Here is a 17,124-nt window from a genome sequence, read left to right as displayed (position 1 = left end):
AAATCGCTGCGATCTGAAAACAGCGTTACGAATCGACGATGAAACTGCTGCCAACGAGCATAATCATGTTAAATGCTACGTTCACCTCACGACGTGAGGTGAACAGCACCGCAGCGTTTTGCGAGAATCAAAATTTTTCCTGGAAACGCCTTGGGCACAAACTGATCGTCTGAACCTTGCGTCTGACGGCGTCGTTCCCTCCGTCTCTACCCTGCAGCGTGGCCAGTGCCGCGCTCTACCCTGAGCTTGCTGTCTACCAGCCACGCTTCGTATCTCATCTCCACAGTTTCATCCCATTTCCTTCCACGAGCGGCGTCGGTTGGTTGATTGTTAAGAGTGAAGATGTATTCCTTGTGGCGTAGCACTTTCTTGCATCAGTATTCACCTATCACCTAACCACACGGGATGCGCCCGGTGGCCAAAGCTAAGCAGAATTCAGCCTGGACAAAGCCTGTTTGGGTGATGACCAGGCACAATCAGATGATCTTAGAACCCATTATGAGCGGCTCACAATGCTGGTTCTGTAGTCCACACACGCTGTTGCTTATTCGCAGTGTATCTTACAACGTGAAGTAGTAACATTCAGCCCTTTAGCGATCCACTGCTGGATGACGGGCTACACGGGCCGAATCAGTCCCGATGGCGCTTGTGTGGTCACACTTCGCCACGCCGATGAGAGGCGGTTGGTAAAGGGGTGGCCCATGAATGGATCGTAGGTCTCTCTCTCTCTCTCCACGGACGTTGGCTCGATTTGAGTTCAGGTTGCCGCCGTGTTCACATCATCGTCCGTGAACCATCGCACTGCCGCCGCCACTGCCACCGCTGCTGCTGCTGCCGCTGCTTCACCCGTCATGCGAGCTGTTTTGATTTGCCGTATTCATTTTCAAATGTGAGCGTTTTTCTTTTCAGAATTCACATTCAAGCGAACAGTGTGGGGGGTTCTTTGTTTTGGCTGCACGTGTCTCCCTATGGCAATGCAGTCCTTACACTTGTGTGAAAATCTAGGCAATGTCCTATTTTATTTTAGGAGTCTACCCCACACAACAATATTATTATTATTATCAGTGGTTGATGACATTGGGCGATATTTAGTGAAACTACGGATGACAAGGAGCCACCAGGGGTGCCTTACTACTACCGTGTTGCCGGGTAATGTCATCACGGTGCTCGGAGCATCCGATTGGCCACCGGAGGTGTCAGCTGACGGGGATTACAGAAGCCACATGTCATTTAACTCATAGCTATAGATTAGTTACAAGATGTTCTTTTTAATCGAAATCTTTCCTGGATCTGCTCTTTCTAAACTATTTTCCGTGGTGGTTGGGTAGCTCAGAGGGATTTAGCACGATTCTATTTTAAGCACTGAGCTGGCAATTCTAATATCCCGAGGTAAAACCCGGCCAACCACCTGTGATTTAACTGGGTTCATCGAGTCCATGATGCCTGACGGTCTCCACCCAGTCGCCAACGATGACACAAAACACCCATCGTATTAAAACGTGATTATTCACATCGTTTGGATGAACTCCGACTCTTGAGGATTAGCTCGTTGGTTTGAAAGAAAAAAACAGTCGATCTACGACAGCGTAACGAAGTAGCAGCTCTTCACGATCAGCCCCGCCCGCTGTGGTGCTGGCGACGCTACACCTGGCTGTAATCCTGCGTCCAAAGTCCACGCTGGATGCTCCCAAGCAGCTGCTGCAGGCGGCCAGGAGAGATTCCTGTAGCTCGCCGCTGACCTTTCACTGATTCGCTGATTCTGAGGCCCTGTCACCTTCAATGTGAGACTCGTTCTCTCATTGTCTCTGCTGAGCCAAACGCAAGCAGCACATCCAGTTTCTATTCAGCCCGTGCCTCTTTCTCACGATCGTAAGCTCATAACACTTGGCACTTCTTTCTCTACTAACTAATCTTGGAGCTCACACGTCATGTTGCCAAGGATGCCTCCAAGACAAAGTGTCTTGCCCATTCACCGGTGCGTAGGTCTTCTGGGTGGCGCCGCGTATCTCCCCGTTGTGCATTCCGGTCGTGCTGCGCCATTCACGACGTCCGGCGTTCCGCTCCGCACGCTCCGAGCTTCTCCCAATTCAGTTCCTCACAAAGCTCCCGGCACTGTCGGGCGGAACGTCGGACACCGTGCCAAACGACACACGCGGAAACCCGCCCGAACACGCGTCGGGGAAGTTGTCCGGGCCGCTCAGAGCCGGGGCCCCTTCGGGACGAGGTCTCCCTCCCCAGCTGCTGGACGCGTGGCCGTGTGTCGGACCGCAGGGCATCAGCAGCTTGTTCAGCTCGCTCAAGGTGGTGCGCCTGCTGCGGCTGGGCCGCGTGGCGCGCAAGCTCGACCACTACATCGAGTACGGCGCCGCCGTGCTCGTGCTGCTCGTGTGCGTGTTCGGCCTCGCCGCGCACTGGCTCGCCTGCATCTGGTACAGCATCGGCGACTACGAGGTGCGTCCACGCCGAGTTGAGCCGCTCTCTGCCGGGACCACGCTTGTGCGACGCGTCGTCCGTGTTACCGGAGCGAGCTGGGACCACGCGTGTGCGACACCTCGTGTGTCCGTGTTACCCGAGCGAGCGCATTCTTGCATGCTTGGCTGTGCTTCACGAAGTCGTCATCCGTTGACGGAATTAGCGATAGTTTACGTGCCAGGCCCGGTGTAGCCAGCCGTGCTAATTGGAGGTGTGGAGAAGCGGCGTTCGTGGCCGGCTCCCCTCCTCCGCTCTCCACGCCGATGGCCCGACGGCTTTACTCAATCGTATGCTTTAGCACTGAGCCCTTTTCCACGACAGCTTGACAGCCTGCGCTGCTTAGCGAGAGAATACGGAATGAGGGCAAACCGGTGCGTTCATCGTCTAGACGTCGTGTTTGGTTTCATAGACGTTGCACGCAAGAATGGAGGTTAAACAAATAATGTCAAAAAGTTTAATTGTTGAATTACACATTTTTCTCTCAGGGAAAGTTGCAGGAAAGACAACTTGATTACAATGTTGCATTTCTGTGTGGAATGTCGCGTGTGTATCTCTCCCACCAACGTGTGAATTATGTAAAATGTACACGTTTGTGTTTATAACCACGGCCGCTCTCTACTTTCCGAAGCGTTAAAATGACAGACGAATATAATCCTGGATTTAAGTTTTTCTCCAGAGGTTCTGAAATTATCTTTAACAATGGGCTTGTACATCGACGTGGAATGGATGGGATCTAGGGTTGCCACCTCTGAGGTTAAAAAAACCGGGACATATCTTGGCAAAAAGAATATCTCACAACATCAGAATTTGGGAGATCCGTGTAAATCAGTGGTGTAATTATTACGCCACTTTCAGATTTCCCAGGGCAGCCACCTCTAGACAAGGAGGATTCTGGGGAGGGGGGGGGGGGAAACAGGACAGGTAGAAGCCCCGTCCTGGAGTTGATGGATCACAAAAGATTTGTGAAACCTTCCAAACCTGGTAGTTTGCTAGATTGCCAGGAGACTTACGGACAGCTGATGAGCATACGTGAATTCGTGAATTCGAGTGCCTGATGCTCTTCGATATCAATATGAACGCAGCTTTAACGCGTACGTATGACGCGCAGGTGGGTTACATTCAAGGCAGGTGAGGGTGCATCATACGCGGCGTTGCATTTTCTTATCAGCTGGTTACAAATCGAGCGCAGGAGGGTAACGCGACACACTTCGTCTTCATTAGCCAGTCAACGTGGAAATGCTCCTCCCTGTCAAAGTTGCTGCCCCTCAACCCCCGACAGTTGAATCCACCGCCTTGAGCTGTCCCCACTGCACGGGAGGCGCGGCGCAAATAACAAACGGCGACGATGGCGACGCTCCGCCGTCTTCTCCAGTACCAACACGGCCGCCATTCGCCACCGAGTGATGGCGACGCCACCACGGCGCCTGTGCCAGGCTAGGTGCACTTTGAGAACCACGTGAGAGTGTCGAAGGCTCGCCGACGGGAGGTCACGGGACAGACCCAGCAGGTGCCGTGGGCCGGCTGACTGAGATGACCGGCCGATGCGCCAGCTGTGCCCCCGTGCCGACTTGCCGCGTTTTAGCTGCTGTGTTCCCCTAACACCCCCCACCTCCGCCCTAATCAACGGCGGCGGCGCGCGCGCAGGTGATCGACGAGTCGACGAACCTCATCCGCAAACACTCGTGGCTCTACCAGCTGGGCGAGACCATCGGCACGCCGTACCACTTCAACGGCACCCAGTGGGAGGGCGGCCCCAGCAAGGACGCGGTCTACATCTCCTCGCTCTACTTCACCATGACGAGCCTCACCAGCATCGGCTTCGGCAACATCGCGCCCACCACCGACGGGGAGAAGATCTTCGCCGTCGCCATGATGATGATCGGATGTGAGTTGGAGCTGCCGACGCGCGTCCCCCCGCTCACGATGACCGACCGTCACCGTCCGCTGCGCTGACCCAGCCCTGAAGCGTGACCTTTGGTTAAAGACGGAGGTGGGGGCATACAGTAACTCGGGGTGGGGGGGGGGGTGCGCAACCCGGTCAATGTAAAATTTTAAACCAAAGTGAAAGGCGACGGGTTTAGAACGGGAGGGCCGAGCCGCGAGCGGCGCTTCGGGGGGCCACCGCATCGCGCCCCGCACGCACCGCACGGGGCGGCCAGCCCGTGCCTCGTCGCAAAATCTGCACCTCGAGTGCAACTCCTCCTCCTCCTCAGCAGCAGCTGGGTGTGGGTGCCCCAGTGGTGTGGGTGCCCTGGTGGTGTGGGTGCCCCGGTGGTGTGGGGTCAGCAGTGTCGCCATGCGTGAGCCGTCGCTTTACAGCCCTGCTTATCCCTGCTCAAACCCACAAAGGCGGCGATAGCAGCTGTTCTCTACGAATTAGAACTCAAAACCCCGTATCTGTGTGTGCCCAGGCCCTTCGTGTTTGCTCAAAGTCATCGCCTATCTCTGCGAGCACAGCGGCGAGCGAGAGCTTCTACCTCGATATGTCTGGACCGTGCGGTGCAGCACCACAGTAATGACATGCACTACTTTATATGGCCTCTGAGACAGCGTATTTTTACACCTTGGATGTAATTGGTTTTTCGAAAAGCAGGTTTATTTACAGGGGCGGAATCAAAATGAAAACAGCGTGCGGTATTCTGACAGTAAACTAGCTTTGCGTCTTATCCACCTAATTACAAGGATACATATATGTGTGTGTGTGCGTGTGTGTGTGTGTGTGTGCGTGCGCGTGTGTGTGTGTGTGCGCATTTGCATTCAATTTGGCGCCTAAACGGCGCGGTGTCCTAATCGCCTCACGAGCATTCAAATCGCGAACATAAATTATCGTCAGGAGGAAACGTCTGACAGGATAGAGGGGGTGTGGGAAGAGAGAGGGCATGGAGACATTGGAGGGCTGTGAGTCCGGAGTCAAAGCGAGGCCAGCGATGGACGCTCGTGCGCCTCGCGCTGCGTGGTGGACGCTGGCGGCGGGGGGACATGCGAAGGGGCTGCCGCGCCGGGAGAGCGAACGATCCCCGCGACCTCCCGCTCGTCATGCCGAGCGTGCGCGCCATCTACGCAGCGGTGGCACCGTCGCTGTTCGTACGCCGCCGTTCTGCTCGGGGTTGTTTCTCTTTTCGCTTTGAAAATCGATGCCATTTAGGTGGTTGGCGGGCGGAAGTTCGCTCGGTATCAATTATAAATGAAGTGAAGCGGGCTGTCCATGCGATGGGCTTACAGCGTAGACGATAAACCAAGAATGAGCATCTTGTTGAGGCCAATTGTAGGCGCACCATCACGTGGCAGAGATTCGGAGAGCCGTGGCACGCGCGTTCGTCAGCGCCGGCGTGCGGCACGCGATTGCGGCGACGCTGCCCAGAGCACGATGCAAAGCTACGCGAGCAGATGAATGTATCTTTTTTAAATCTCGCAAACGCGTTCAAAAAATTAGCGAGGTTAAGGGAACAAGTTGGATTTCTGTGCTGCAAATACACACGCACGTGAACTACACATGAACTACGCACGTGAAATAAGTGTGTTGTATTTCCCCGGACGTACGGCGTGAAAGAAGTTCAACATACGTACACACGTACGTCAACTACACGCGGACTACACACGTGAAACACACACAGACGCACAATGGAGCAGAAAGGACCTTGGCAGCGTCTTCTCTCCCAATTTTGCCGGGACGTCACCCGGGGACAAGGACGCGCGTCACCCGGGGACAAGGACGCGCGTCACCCGGGGTCACGGAGAGGAGCGGCCGAGTTGGCGTGGAGCAAACACGCCGGCGTCCTCGTTAGAGTCGCCTTCGTGTCACCGAATGTTTATATCCGTTACTGCCCTCCCATATCGCGCAGTGTATACAGCACGTCTCATTAAATACGGATCCGGTAGGGCTGACCGCGCTTGGCTTTCGCCTGATGTGTTTACTCCTCTCGGCGGACGGAACGTTCCGTGATGATTTTAAAACTTTGTCATTAAATGCAAATGATGTGCGTGCACAAGTTGAACCTGCCGGAACGTGCGCTCTTGCGCGCTGTGGATTGACAATTTTGAAAGCCCCTACGCAGGGTGAAGGTTGCACACCTATATTAGGGGTGAAGGTGACACCCGTAAGCTCTAGGAGTGGCACGACCACTGTGTCCGTTTTCGCGGTTGTGCTGTGCGGCTCCGCGATCCGGTTTCTAGTTGTGCTGACATTTCTGTCCATTACCTGAAGAAGCTCTCAACACGTGAGGCGAAACGTCAGACTTCGAGGCATACATAACCCAAACGTGCATCGGACAGATACACGTGACATCGATATTATAACCCTTTCTTGGAACAAGAAAGCAATTGCGTTAACATTGTGAAATGCCTCGTTTCATCCGAACAGCGCTCCTGTACGCGACCATCTTTGGCAACGTGACCACGATCTTCCAGCAGATGTACGCCAACACGAACCGCTACCACGAGATGCTCAACAGCGTCAGGGACTTCCTGAAGCTCTACCAGGTGCCCAAGGGGCTGAGCGAGCGCGTCATGGACTACATTGTGTCCACCTGGTCTATGTCCAAGGGCATTGACACCGAGAAGGTATGTCACCGCCACGCGTGTGCCCAATGGTGATAGCGGGTTCTATCAATAATTCACCAGCAGTAATTACTTTTAGGGCCCCCAATCTACCAGTGTCTTCAAATTGACAATACGGTGAATTAAAATAGATAACAGAGTCTTGTGTTTGTTCGTCTAGCTCCGTGCGTGACTGCAGGCCTCCCGCAGCGGTTACAGGTGTTGCCCGTGATTGAGCGGGGCATAGCTAGACACGCTGGTGCCTGGCCCAAGGTGGCATCCGCGCACGGCCACCCCCTGCTGTTGCTGCTGCTGCCCACGCCGCTGTGGGCGGCGTGGGCAGCAGCAGCAGCAGCAGCGCCGCCCCACCAACAACTCTGAGCCGCCACCGCCGGCTTCGTCTCCACCGCGTCAGCTCCACCGTGTCGCAACGCTGGACCACGATGATGTCACAGGGCTGCTCATGAAGTCACTTCAGCAGACCCCTTTATCCACCTGTTGCACGCATTATCTATGCTCGTGTCAAACCGAATTCAGGATGCCGCCGTGTTTTCTTAGTACGGTCATCGGTGACTAAGCCGAGACCATCGCCACCTTGTGAAGTTGACCGCAGGCGGCGCTCGGACTCGCGCACTCGCCCCCTGGGCCAACACCTCCACAATCACTAGTTGCGGGAATGTTATGTTCAAACAATCTTGTTGGATACATAAATAAATTGAACCCAATTTGTTCACAGCATTGGCAGTTGTGTCAAAGTAAAAACACCAAAAGAACTTGCCATGTTCATGAATAAATGTCCTTACCATCATCATCAGCCATGGTCAGTCCACTGCTAGATGAAGGCCTCCCCAAGCCTCCGCTGCCTCTCACAATCCTGCAATGTGATAGTCCACCCGGCACCTGCGCATGAACCGATTTCATCGCTCCGCCTCCATGGTGAACGTTCTCTCAGACGCATTCCGTTCCTCGGCTGCCACTCCGTTGTACCTGACCATCGGCAATCGTCCCTTCTCGTGATGCATCATGCCCAAGGGTGTGAGCGTCACGGTGGCCAGATGTTAACTACCTCACCTGGTATACAGGTGGTCGTGGGTTCTATCCCCACCCTGACACCTGTATATTTGAAATTTGCATGTCCATCTCCCCGCGGTCGCATGGATTTTTCTCTGGGTCCTCTGGTTTTTCCCTTCACATTTAGAAACATTAATTTAGAGTTTTTTGCTGCGATAAATTGCCACGTAATAAGCCACTTCGTTGAGCTACCATTTGTGGCCAGGTCGCTTCTGAAAAAGAGCGATGTAGCTCAGTGGGCCTTCCCTGGTCAAATAAAAAAGTTTAGTTTAGTGTTCTCTGACCAATGTGCTCCTGTGTCGTTCAGTGTAATTCCAAGCGTGCATCTCTGTGCATTTTTCAGTTATTGTTTCATTTTTTGTGTAAATGGCCACCTTAACATTTCCGTATGACAGGAAATATACACGTCAATTGCATTCTCTCATAGTGGCCCTTCTTTTAAGAACCCCTACTAGCATTGTGCGCTGATTTGTGGGTTGTGTTTCGAACGCCGCGTGTGTGCTCATTGTAAGTGTCTGTGATTGGATGGAATCCGTCACGTGTAGAGGATTGCTAAACAAAACGTATTCACTGCTTCATAAATATGTTTATTGGACAAAGTATGATACCTTTTTAGGAAGGATGTATATAAAATCAATAATCAAATAATCACATATTTTTTAATAAACATCGGAAACCTTAAAATATGTTTATTAGGCATTGAAAGTTAAGAGAGATAGCACCTCTGAATAGCACGGTTGGCTACGTACAGTGCGAAAAAAGTTAAAGATAATTTACGTGACCACATCTGCATTCCTTCGCCGCGGCCCTGCAGCCAATGCCCGACCATTGAACAACCCAGACACAACGATCAAAACGACTTCAGCCTCCCGAGCCTTACCCTTCCGATCCATTGCAGGTGCTGCACATCTGCCCAAAGGACATGCGGGCGGACATCTGCGTGCACCTCAACCGCAAGGTCTTCAACGAGCACCCCGCGTTCCGCCTGGCCAGCGACGGGTGCCTGCGCGCGCTCGCCGTCGAGTTCCAGACGCACCACTGCGCCCCGGGGGACCTCATCTACCACGCGGGCGAGAGCGTCGACACGCTCTGCTTCGTCGTGTCGGGCTCCCTCGAGGTCATACAGGACGACGAGGTCGTGGCCATCTTGGGTAAGGGCGCCGACCGGGTCACCTCTCACCGCCACGGCCGCAGCGCGCGGCCCCGGTACGGCCGCGGCCTCGCGACCATCGCTCGCTCGCTCGCTCGCACGCAAGGCGGCTTCCCCACGGCCTTCCTCCATGCAGCACCACGGCCGTGCGCCGCTTGAAAGCTGACGCGCGACGGCCGCTCGCTGCGGGGACGGGAGGGAGCGGCACGCGAGGCGCCCCCTCACCCCTCTCTCCGGCTCTTGCGAGCGAGAGCTCTGCGCTCGCTGTTGTGCCATCCGAATCACTCTCCTGAGCCACGTGGAGACACACGGATGCACTCGCCGAGCCTTCTCTCAGGCAGTCATCGTCGATGCGACGCGACAGCCAACAACAACTTTTTATCCCTCCCCCGCACCTCCGATTAGCACGGTTGGCTACGTACGGTGCGAAAGAAGTTCCACATACATACGTACACGTACATACGTACACGGCACTGCTGGGCCTCCACTCGACGGAGCCCCAGGGAGCCCATCAACAGCCTACTTTGACCTACTTTTCCACACTTTACCCCAAAGTGTAATTGCACCAGACACCGTGTAACTGTGGAGTATACAGGCTGTTCCCGCTCGGTCCCTCCGCATGCACCGATCACACCGTGTGGCAACGGCTGCGATGGGGGACTGTTATCTGCTTTTAGGTCCATAGCACCGATGAGATTTTTCAGTAAAAATAAATCACTGTATTTTAATAGAAACTAAATTTGTAATTTCACACCAGAGTAAAAAATAGCACTGCAATGATCCAGGGATCATTCATTCTGATTATATTTTTTTAAAGTGGCAATGTCCAATGGGGGAACTGTTGCCTTTTTATACTTAGAATTCAAATGAAGATTAAATAGTTTCGACTCATTTATTTTGTAATCAATAATATTTAAAAATTATCAATTTAGTTTTTGTATTGGTGTCATTTTATTAGAAATGCGCATTGTATGGAGGACTTACGTTGAATGTTATCCTGTGGCGGGTGTTGACGTGTGTGTGTGCACGTGTGTGCACACGCGTGTGTGTGTGCACACGCGTGTGTGTGTGCAGGGACCGCCGGCTGCTGCCAGAGTGCAGTGTTGAGGTGGCTCAAATGTTTGGTGGCGCAGTGTGGGGGGTGGGGGGGTGAGGGGGCGGTGGGGGGAGGCACGGGCGGGGGGGCCTTAAAATGGAAGTGGAATTATTTAATTATTCGCAACCTTTGCCGAATATTTGGCACCGCTGCTGGTGGTGCGCAAGGGCCCATGGGAAGTGGTTATTAAGCGGTAACATTAGGCCGGACACACTGGACTCCTTGAATTTAATGTCATTTAGTAATCAATTCCACCTACATCAATTTGAAATTTTTACAACTTGTTAAACGGTTATTTTAACTGTTTATTTTAATTTAAAAAGCATACTCTGTATATATTTTTGTAAAAACGCGAAAGCAACTTGTCTATACGAGGCACCATGCGGACCAGCCACCGCTGATTACACATTAGACACCATGAAATGAAAATGTAATTCTCTACACACATGTTCAGGCGGTCCCCACTTGAACAACACAAAGCGTTGCTGGAAACCGCGCCGTAAATCGGATCATAGTAAATCAGACCCGAATTTCCCATAGACAATACAAACAGTACAAACAGCACTTGCCGATGTGTACCTAACGTGGTGTAATCGGTAAAGATCCGCAAAAAACGCCTCGGAATAACACAAAGTTTCAGCCAGGTCATGTCGGACACCGGACTGACTGTTCAAATGTGTTCGGAGTCGTCTTGGGGGATGCGTCGTAAATAATCATTCTGATTTATCATGCACATTCCATCCTAGGATCACAATGCGCAATGCATGAAGAGCAGGAAACAAAAACAGAACCAGCAGGGCAACCGAGAAAACTCAAGAGGGAAGGCCACGTAAAGAGATGGGCTTTCAAAGCAGACTTAACTATATCTACCGACTCCGATTGCCTGATTTTAAGTGGCAAGGCGTTCCGTAGCCTGGGTGCCACGCTCACGAAAGCACGATCACCAACAGAGCGCAACCTCGACCTGGGAGTGCTGAGCAGTTGGAGATCAGGAGACCCATGGTGGCATTATATAAGATGCGTAGATGTGTGCCGTTGTAAACCGGAGAGCGCCTATATTTGTGTTTTTGTTTGGGGAACTGTTCAGGAAAGGGTGACGTGTTTGGAGACGTCTTCTGGAAGGAGCGGGTGATCGCTCCGTCGTGCGCCAACGTACGCGCGCTCACCTACTGCGACCTGCACGTCATCCGGCGCGACGCGCTCATCAAGGTCCTCGACTTCTACATGGCCTTCGCAAACTCCTTCTCCAGGAACCTCATCCTCACCTACACGCTCCGCAAGAGGGTGAGCGAGCGTGCGTGCGTGTGTGTGCGTGCGTGTGTATGTGTGTGTGCGTGTGTGTGTTTGTGTGTGCGTGCACGACCTACGTCGCGCTCACACTGAACAGCGCGTGCGCGGATGCGCTTATATCGCTAAAGGATAAATATTCCACTCATCCGCTGATCAAATGAAAAAATCTATCGCACAAATTCTCCATTATTCATGTCACTTAGAATAGCAGAACAATGACACTGCCAAGAAGCAAGAGAAACACGAGTGTGCATTCCGTCTTCGAACACGACACCTATATTCCACAAATCATTTGTATGCACGATACACAGCAAGGGTTAAGTGTAGAGAGTTCAGCTAAAACATGTCAATACTCTCTCAAATATCCTCTGTGAGTGCGCCCGTGATACGGTCGAGCAGGTTTACGATAAATTAGTGAATGTGAAGCGACGCCCTGACGTGACACCTGCTACTCAGGGCTCCAACATTCTCGCACTGTTCGCGCTGTTCAGCGAGTGTGCTATGACTTACTTTGCAAGCTCGACATTGAGCCATGACATCTACATTTGAATGTAAATGGCATTTGAATCCAACTGCATCTCAAGATGTTTGAGATAATAATAGTAAAGCTATTGGCAATTTGCAAAAAGAGCTCAGGATGCGGAGGTACAATATTCATCAGAAGTTGCATTGTAGCTGCTGTGCCCCCGTGTTAACACGCTCATTCCTCCACTTCGACCTTGTCACCTCGAACACTTACAAGGCTGTCGCCAGGTTCACCAAGCCACTACACATGTCACCTTCAATCTCCTTCAAATGGGTTCCTCATTCCACTGACCCTTGCTTCTCTAGCATCTAACACCTATCGTTCCTCTAACCTCTATCTGGGGACCCCGCATCACCGCCGTTGCCAAGGGAACTGGCAAAGAGACTGCGGCTTCCATTTTAACAAAAAGCCTCAGCGCTCTGCAGGTCAGGGGTCTGTACAGTTTAGTGTTTGGTTTGTTGTCCTTCCCCCGCACCTCCGATTAGCACGGTTGGCTACGTACGGTGGTGCGAAAGAAGTTCAACAGACATGCAGATGGCACATCAGGATAGCGGGTGAACGATAACACTGAGGGCCTGGTGTACATCTTGAGAATTACACCTGAAACGCACACTTTGGCTGTTTGCCACATCATTGGTTCAAGAGACAGCGCTTTTTTCATAAATAAAAACATTTAAGATTATTATAATTTTTATTTTATGATCCAGGAAAGTCTCTTTGACTCTCAGTATGTAGCGACGTTGCTGCTGCTGTGACATTGTGTGTTGTATAGCTATGGGAGGAACCGGTGAACGCGGAATTTAAAATCCACGCAGAACAAGGGGAGAACATACAAACTCCACACGCTCACTCAAACTCTGCAGAACAGGGGGAGAGTGCCCGTGGTGGGAATCCAGCCCAGGCCTTGTGAGGAAACACAGGTCTAACTTATCACAAAATAGGCAATATATAAATACCACGTTTTATTTGATTGTTCGTTTCATTCGAGACATACGATGGATACCAACATATGTTGTGTTTTAAGAACAGCATGTTTGACTTTTAACCATGAATTCTAGAAAATAATTCCACATTCAGTATTCACCTTGCGATGTGGGTATTTCCTATTTTCAGATTCCAATTGCAGGCAAAAATATTCGTGGAAGTTCCTTTAAAAAAAATAGTTTTTTGTTTGAGTAATAACTGTGAGCGGTTAAGTGCAGATTTTTTTTCCTCATCAATTATTCAGCTTCACATACCGAGGCAAAAATAACCCCCCCTTGAAATCGGATGGCGTGGCCTCGCGTCCCGACCGCGCCCTCGCTCGAGCACACGTCGATTGAACGCGCGTCTCGTCCCCCGCAGCTGATCTTCCGCAAGATAAGCGACGTGAAGCGCGAAGAGGAGGAGCTTCAGAAGCTGAAGAACGAAGCGCCGCTCGACATCCCGCCGGACCACCCGGTGCGCAAGCTCTTCCAGCGCTTCCGCCAGCAGAAGGAGGCGCGCCTGCAGGCGGAGCGGCAGCGCCAGCTGCAGCAGCAGCAGGACCTGGAGACGGGAGGCTCGTTCTACGACAAGCTCGGCGCCGACACCGCGGGCCCCGCGCCGCCCGGCGTCTCCGCGGCCGGCGAGGCCCACCTGTCCGTGGTCACCCTGCTGCGGCCCAAAGTCCAGAACGCGGACGCCGCTCAGGTGCAGGTGGCCGACGCGCGGGCCGCCGTCTCGTCCGCGCCCAAGAGGGCCAGCATCGGAGGCGGCGGCGGCAAGGGCTGGGCCAAGATCAAGGGCCCCGCCGACTACCTGCAGGTGGAGGGCGCCAAGAGGGGCGAGTGGGCGGGCGAGCAGGTGGCCAAGGCCGAGTCGATGGAGACCCTGCCCCAGCGGACGCGCGCGCAGATGCACGTGCAGGACATCCACCCGCCGCTACGCAAGACCGACTCGTGCGACAGCGGCATCACCAAGAGCGACCTGCGGCTCGACAGAGCGGGGGACGCCAACGTCGCGGGCAGCCCGGTGATCGGCGCCTGCGTCGGCGTCGGCGGCGCCAGCGGCCCCAGCACGACGCGGCCCAGCCCTACGGAGCCGAGCCCCGCGGCGGCGTCCGGCATGGCCACGCTGGTGGCGGCCACCACGACGGTGGCGTTGATGACCCCCCCCGCGGACGGCAAGCAGCCGTTCTCGCCGATCCCCGAGCAGAGCCTCTACGCGGCCGTCGTGGAGGTGAAGCTGGAGCTCAAGGAGGACATCGAGGCCCTGGGAGAACGCGTCACGGGCCTCGAGAGGCAGCTCGCCGAGATCCTGGGCCTCCTGCGCAGGGACGCGAGGCCACCCTCCACGGCGCCGCGCTCACCCGCCCTCTCCCCGCAGGATGTCTTCGACATGTCGAGGCCCATAACGCCGTCGCCCGACAAGGAAAACTTTCAATTCTAAAACTAGCTTTAAACGAGAAGGTTTTGCATAACAGCAGACGTTTCTTGCTTCGGTAGAAGGTTTTAAAAAAAAGGATTTTTGAAACACGGTAGTGACGTAACGACATTTGTCTTGGATTTCTTAAAATGCTGTGAACGTTAATCACACTCTATTTTATATAAAGTGAGGTGGTCAAGAATTCCCTGTGGTGACTGCTGCGAGACGCGTGAATGCGAAACAAGGTACTGTGCATACGGCAAGAGGTGAGAAGATATCATGACCGAGTTTACAGTGCTGCGTGTGTGTGTGTGAAGCAGCTGTGAATAGGAAATTAATATTTCCAGATTTCTGCTCAAAAGTCAGATTGCTTTTACTTGGAATGCATTTAGAGCCTTACACTTCCTTACGTTTTGACTGTGGTTTTGCCTGCATGCATCGTTCTGAAAAACAATAAGGAGACTAGGAGCGCCGCTATAAAATCACTAATAAAACAATACTGCATGAGTGTTATTACTTGAGGTTGCTACGACGTCACACCCGTGAGCAGTGGAGTGAAGATTCAGAGTGAAAGTCACTGGTGTTTTGAGTACAGTACTTCACGAATGCAATTAAAATTGTACCATATTTTTGGGAGTTGTTTTATATTCGGGTATGTTTTTTACGTATTTAAGTCACGAAATTACATTTTCGAAAAGTGAAGAAACGTTTGATGCTTTTTATCAGGTTTTTACATCGCTGCTCGTTAACGCTGCCGGTCGTTGACGCCAGCACTGAAGGGTTCGCACAGAGTGGGGCAGCTGTTGGAAGTGCAAGGCTCCATAGATTCCTTTTAAATTGATTTCTTAACACAAGACTTAAGTGCTGATATAGCAAAAAAAATGACTTGGGCGTCTACTGCTAAGGCGAGAGGTAGTATTTGTATGATTGTTATTGTTGTCGTTGTTATTTTAAAATACGTCATTAACGTGACACTAAACACTGGAGGGAGGGAAATGTGGGCACGTGTTTGGAAATGCGTTGTACTTGAAACAGGCATGCAGCACAGCACTATCATTGAATATAACGTGCTGACATGCCAAGCAATCGTGAGCCCTTTGCGTGAGACGTCAAGTGTCTATTAAAGTATTACACTGCTCCTACACGCTGCTGTGCTCGTCACTTGCTGCGTGTGTTGGGTCTTACTCGGGTGAACCTGTTGGGGGGTGGGTACTACTCGGGTGAACCTGTTGGGGGGTGGGTACTACTCGGGTGAACCTGTTGGGGGGTGGGTACTACTCGGGTGAACCTGTTGGGGGGTGGGTACTACTCGGGTGAACCTGTTGGGGGGTGGGTACTACTCGGGTGAACCTGTTGGGGGGTGGGTACTACTCGGATGGACCAGCCCTCGTGATCCAGCACCCGTCTGCCTCTCCATGTTTTCCAATATTTGCTGTTGACATACACATTTAAATAGCTCTACACGCTGCACGTGCCTGATACTTGCTAAACAACAGCACCGCGGCAAGCAGAGAGCGCCCGATTGAAATTCAGATCGTGTTCGTGTGTGTGTGTACACGTATTCGTGCTGAGCGGTAGTTATAGCGTTTTACCCTGTACAGTACTCGAGTTCGATTCCCGCTCACGGCCAACACGATTATCTGAAGTTCTGAACCGATCATGGGCCACCCCTAGGTCTACTCAGCCTCAAACGAGTACCTAGTGTGGTGTGTAAACAACACTACTGGGGAGACAAAGGCGGTCGGGCGTGATGCTGGCCACCTGTCCACTCGTGTGCAGTGCTGACCTTCATAGGTGATCACTAACGCCACTTGTTTGTTAGGGCTATACGAGGTATATATTTTTTTGTGTTATATTACTGTTAATATACAGTATGTAATCTTGTTTCAAGCACAATGGGAGTTGATGTCCACGTTGGTAATGCCCTTTAGACACTGGCGAGCCAGCTGCGAACAACCCTGCCGGCTGTGCTCACCGGTTGACAGGTAGTGTAATTAATGTGTATCTGTGTAACACCTACTTTGGTTGCTCATTTGAGATATTTACGGAAGAAGGCGTCATCAACCATTGTATAACATCATCGACGTAGAATTTTCAACAAACTACAGTATTTTGAGCAATTACTAAATTGCCACTTTGGTACGACTCCCTTAATAGTGTATTTTAAAAGCCTTTCTTAATCCATTACCGTGACTGTACTGTTGGAGTAAGAGCTTTCTTTCCTCCTGATCCCAGCTTAATCTGATTTGTCTCTCCATGGATCTCTCAGTTCACATGAGATTTAGCGAGGGCCTTCAATAATCCAGCTAATTCCCTTTTAATCTCACCGTGTATATGAAGGTGTCGTGCATAGCTTGTTAGAGATGTCATATGCCCTGATCCTGCATTATGAGAATAGCAGAGAACACATCGTAGGGCCTTCCTAATAAATAATTTTACGCGATCTAACCCCGAAAGAAACCTGTATATGGATGATGTAGGGTCTACAGTTCACAATCATAGCTAAAGCGAAACATTAAAAATGTGATAACCACTCGCTGTGTAAAATGTTGAACGCCCAACGATCACAGGAGCAGGTCGTTGCTATGTTAACTTAAC

General features: G+C 52.1%; 1 protein-coding gene across 1 annotated transcript in view; it reads left to right on the top strand.

The window, feature by feature from the left end:
* Positions 1-15,668, top strand: part of LOC144729578 (voltage-gated delayed rectifier potassium channel KCNH1-like) — a 34,517-nt gene extending 18,849 nt beyond the window's left edge. The window contains exons 8-13 of the mRNA XM_078609927.1: positions 2,272-2,451; positions 4,117-4,357; positions 6,833-7,032; positions 8,978-9,230; positions 11,413-11,609; positions 13,486-15,668. Of these exons, the coding sequence (XP_078466053.1) occupies positions 2,272-2,451; positions 4,117-4,357; positions 6,833-7,032; positions 8,978-9,230; positions 11,413-11,609; positions 13,486-14,550 (2,136 nt within the window). The 3' untranslated portion in view covers positions 14,551-15,668. The remainder of the gene's footprint in view (positions 1-2,271; positions 2,452-4,116; positions 4,358-6,832; positions 7,033-8,977; positions 9,231-11,412; positions 11,610-13,485) is intronic.
* Positions 15,669-17,124: the final 1,456 nt, after the last annotated feature.

This window comes from Lampetra planeri, chromosome 33, assembly GCF_965212315.1.
Source record: "Lampetra planeri chromosome 33, kcLamPlan1.2.h2, whole genome shotgun sequence".
Taxonomy (NCBI): Eukaryota; Metazoa; Chordata; class Hyperoartia; order Petromyzontiformes; family Petromyzontidae; genus Lampetra; species Lampetra planeri.
The sequence above is the reverse complement of the archived record's forward strand: the minus strand, read 5'-3'. Positions and strand labels throughout refer to the sequence as shown.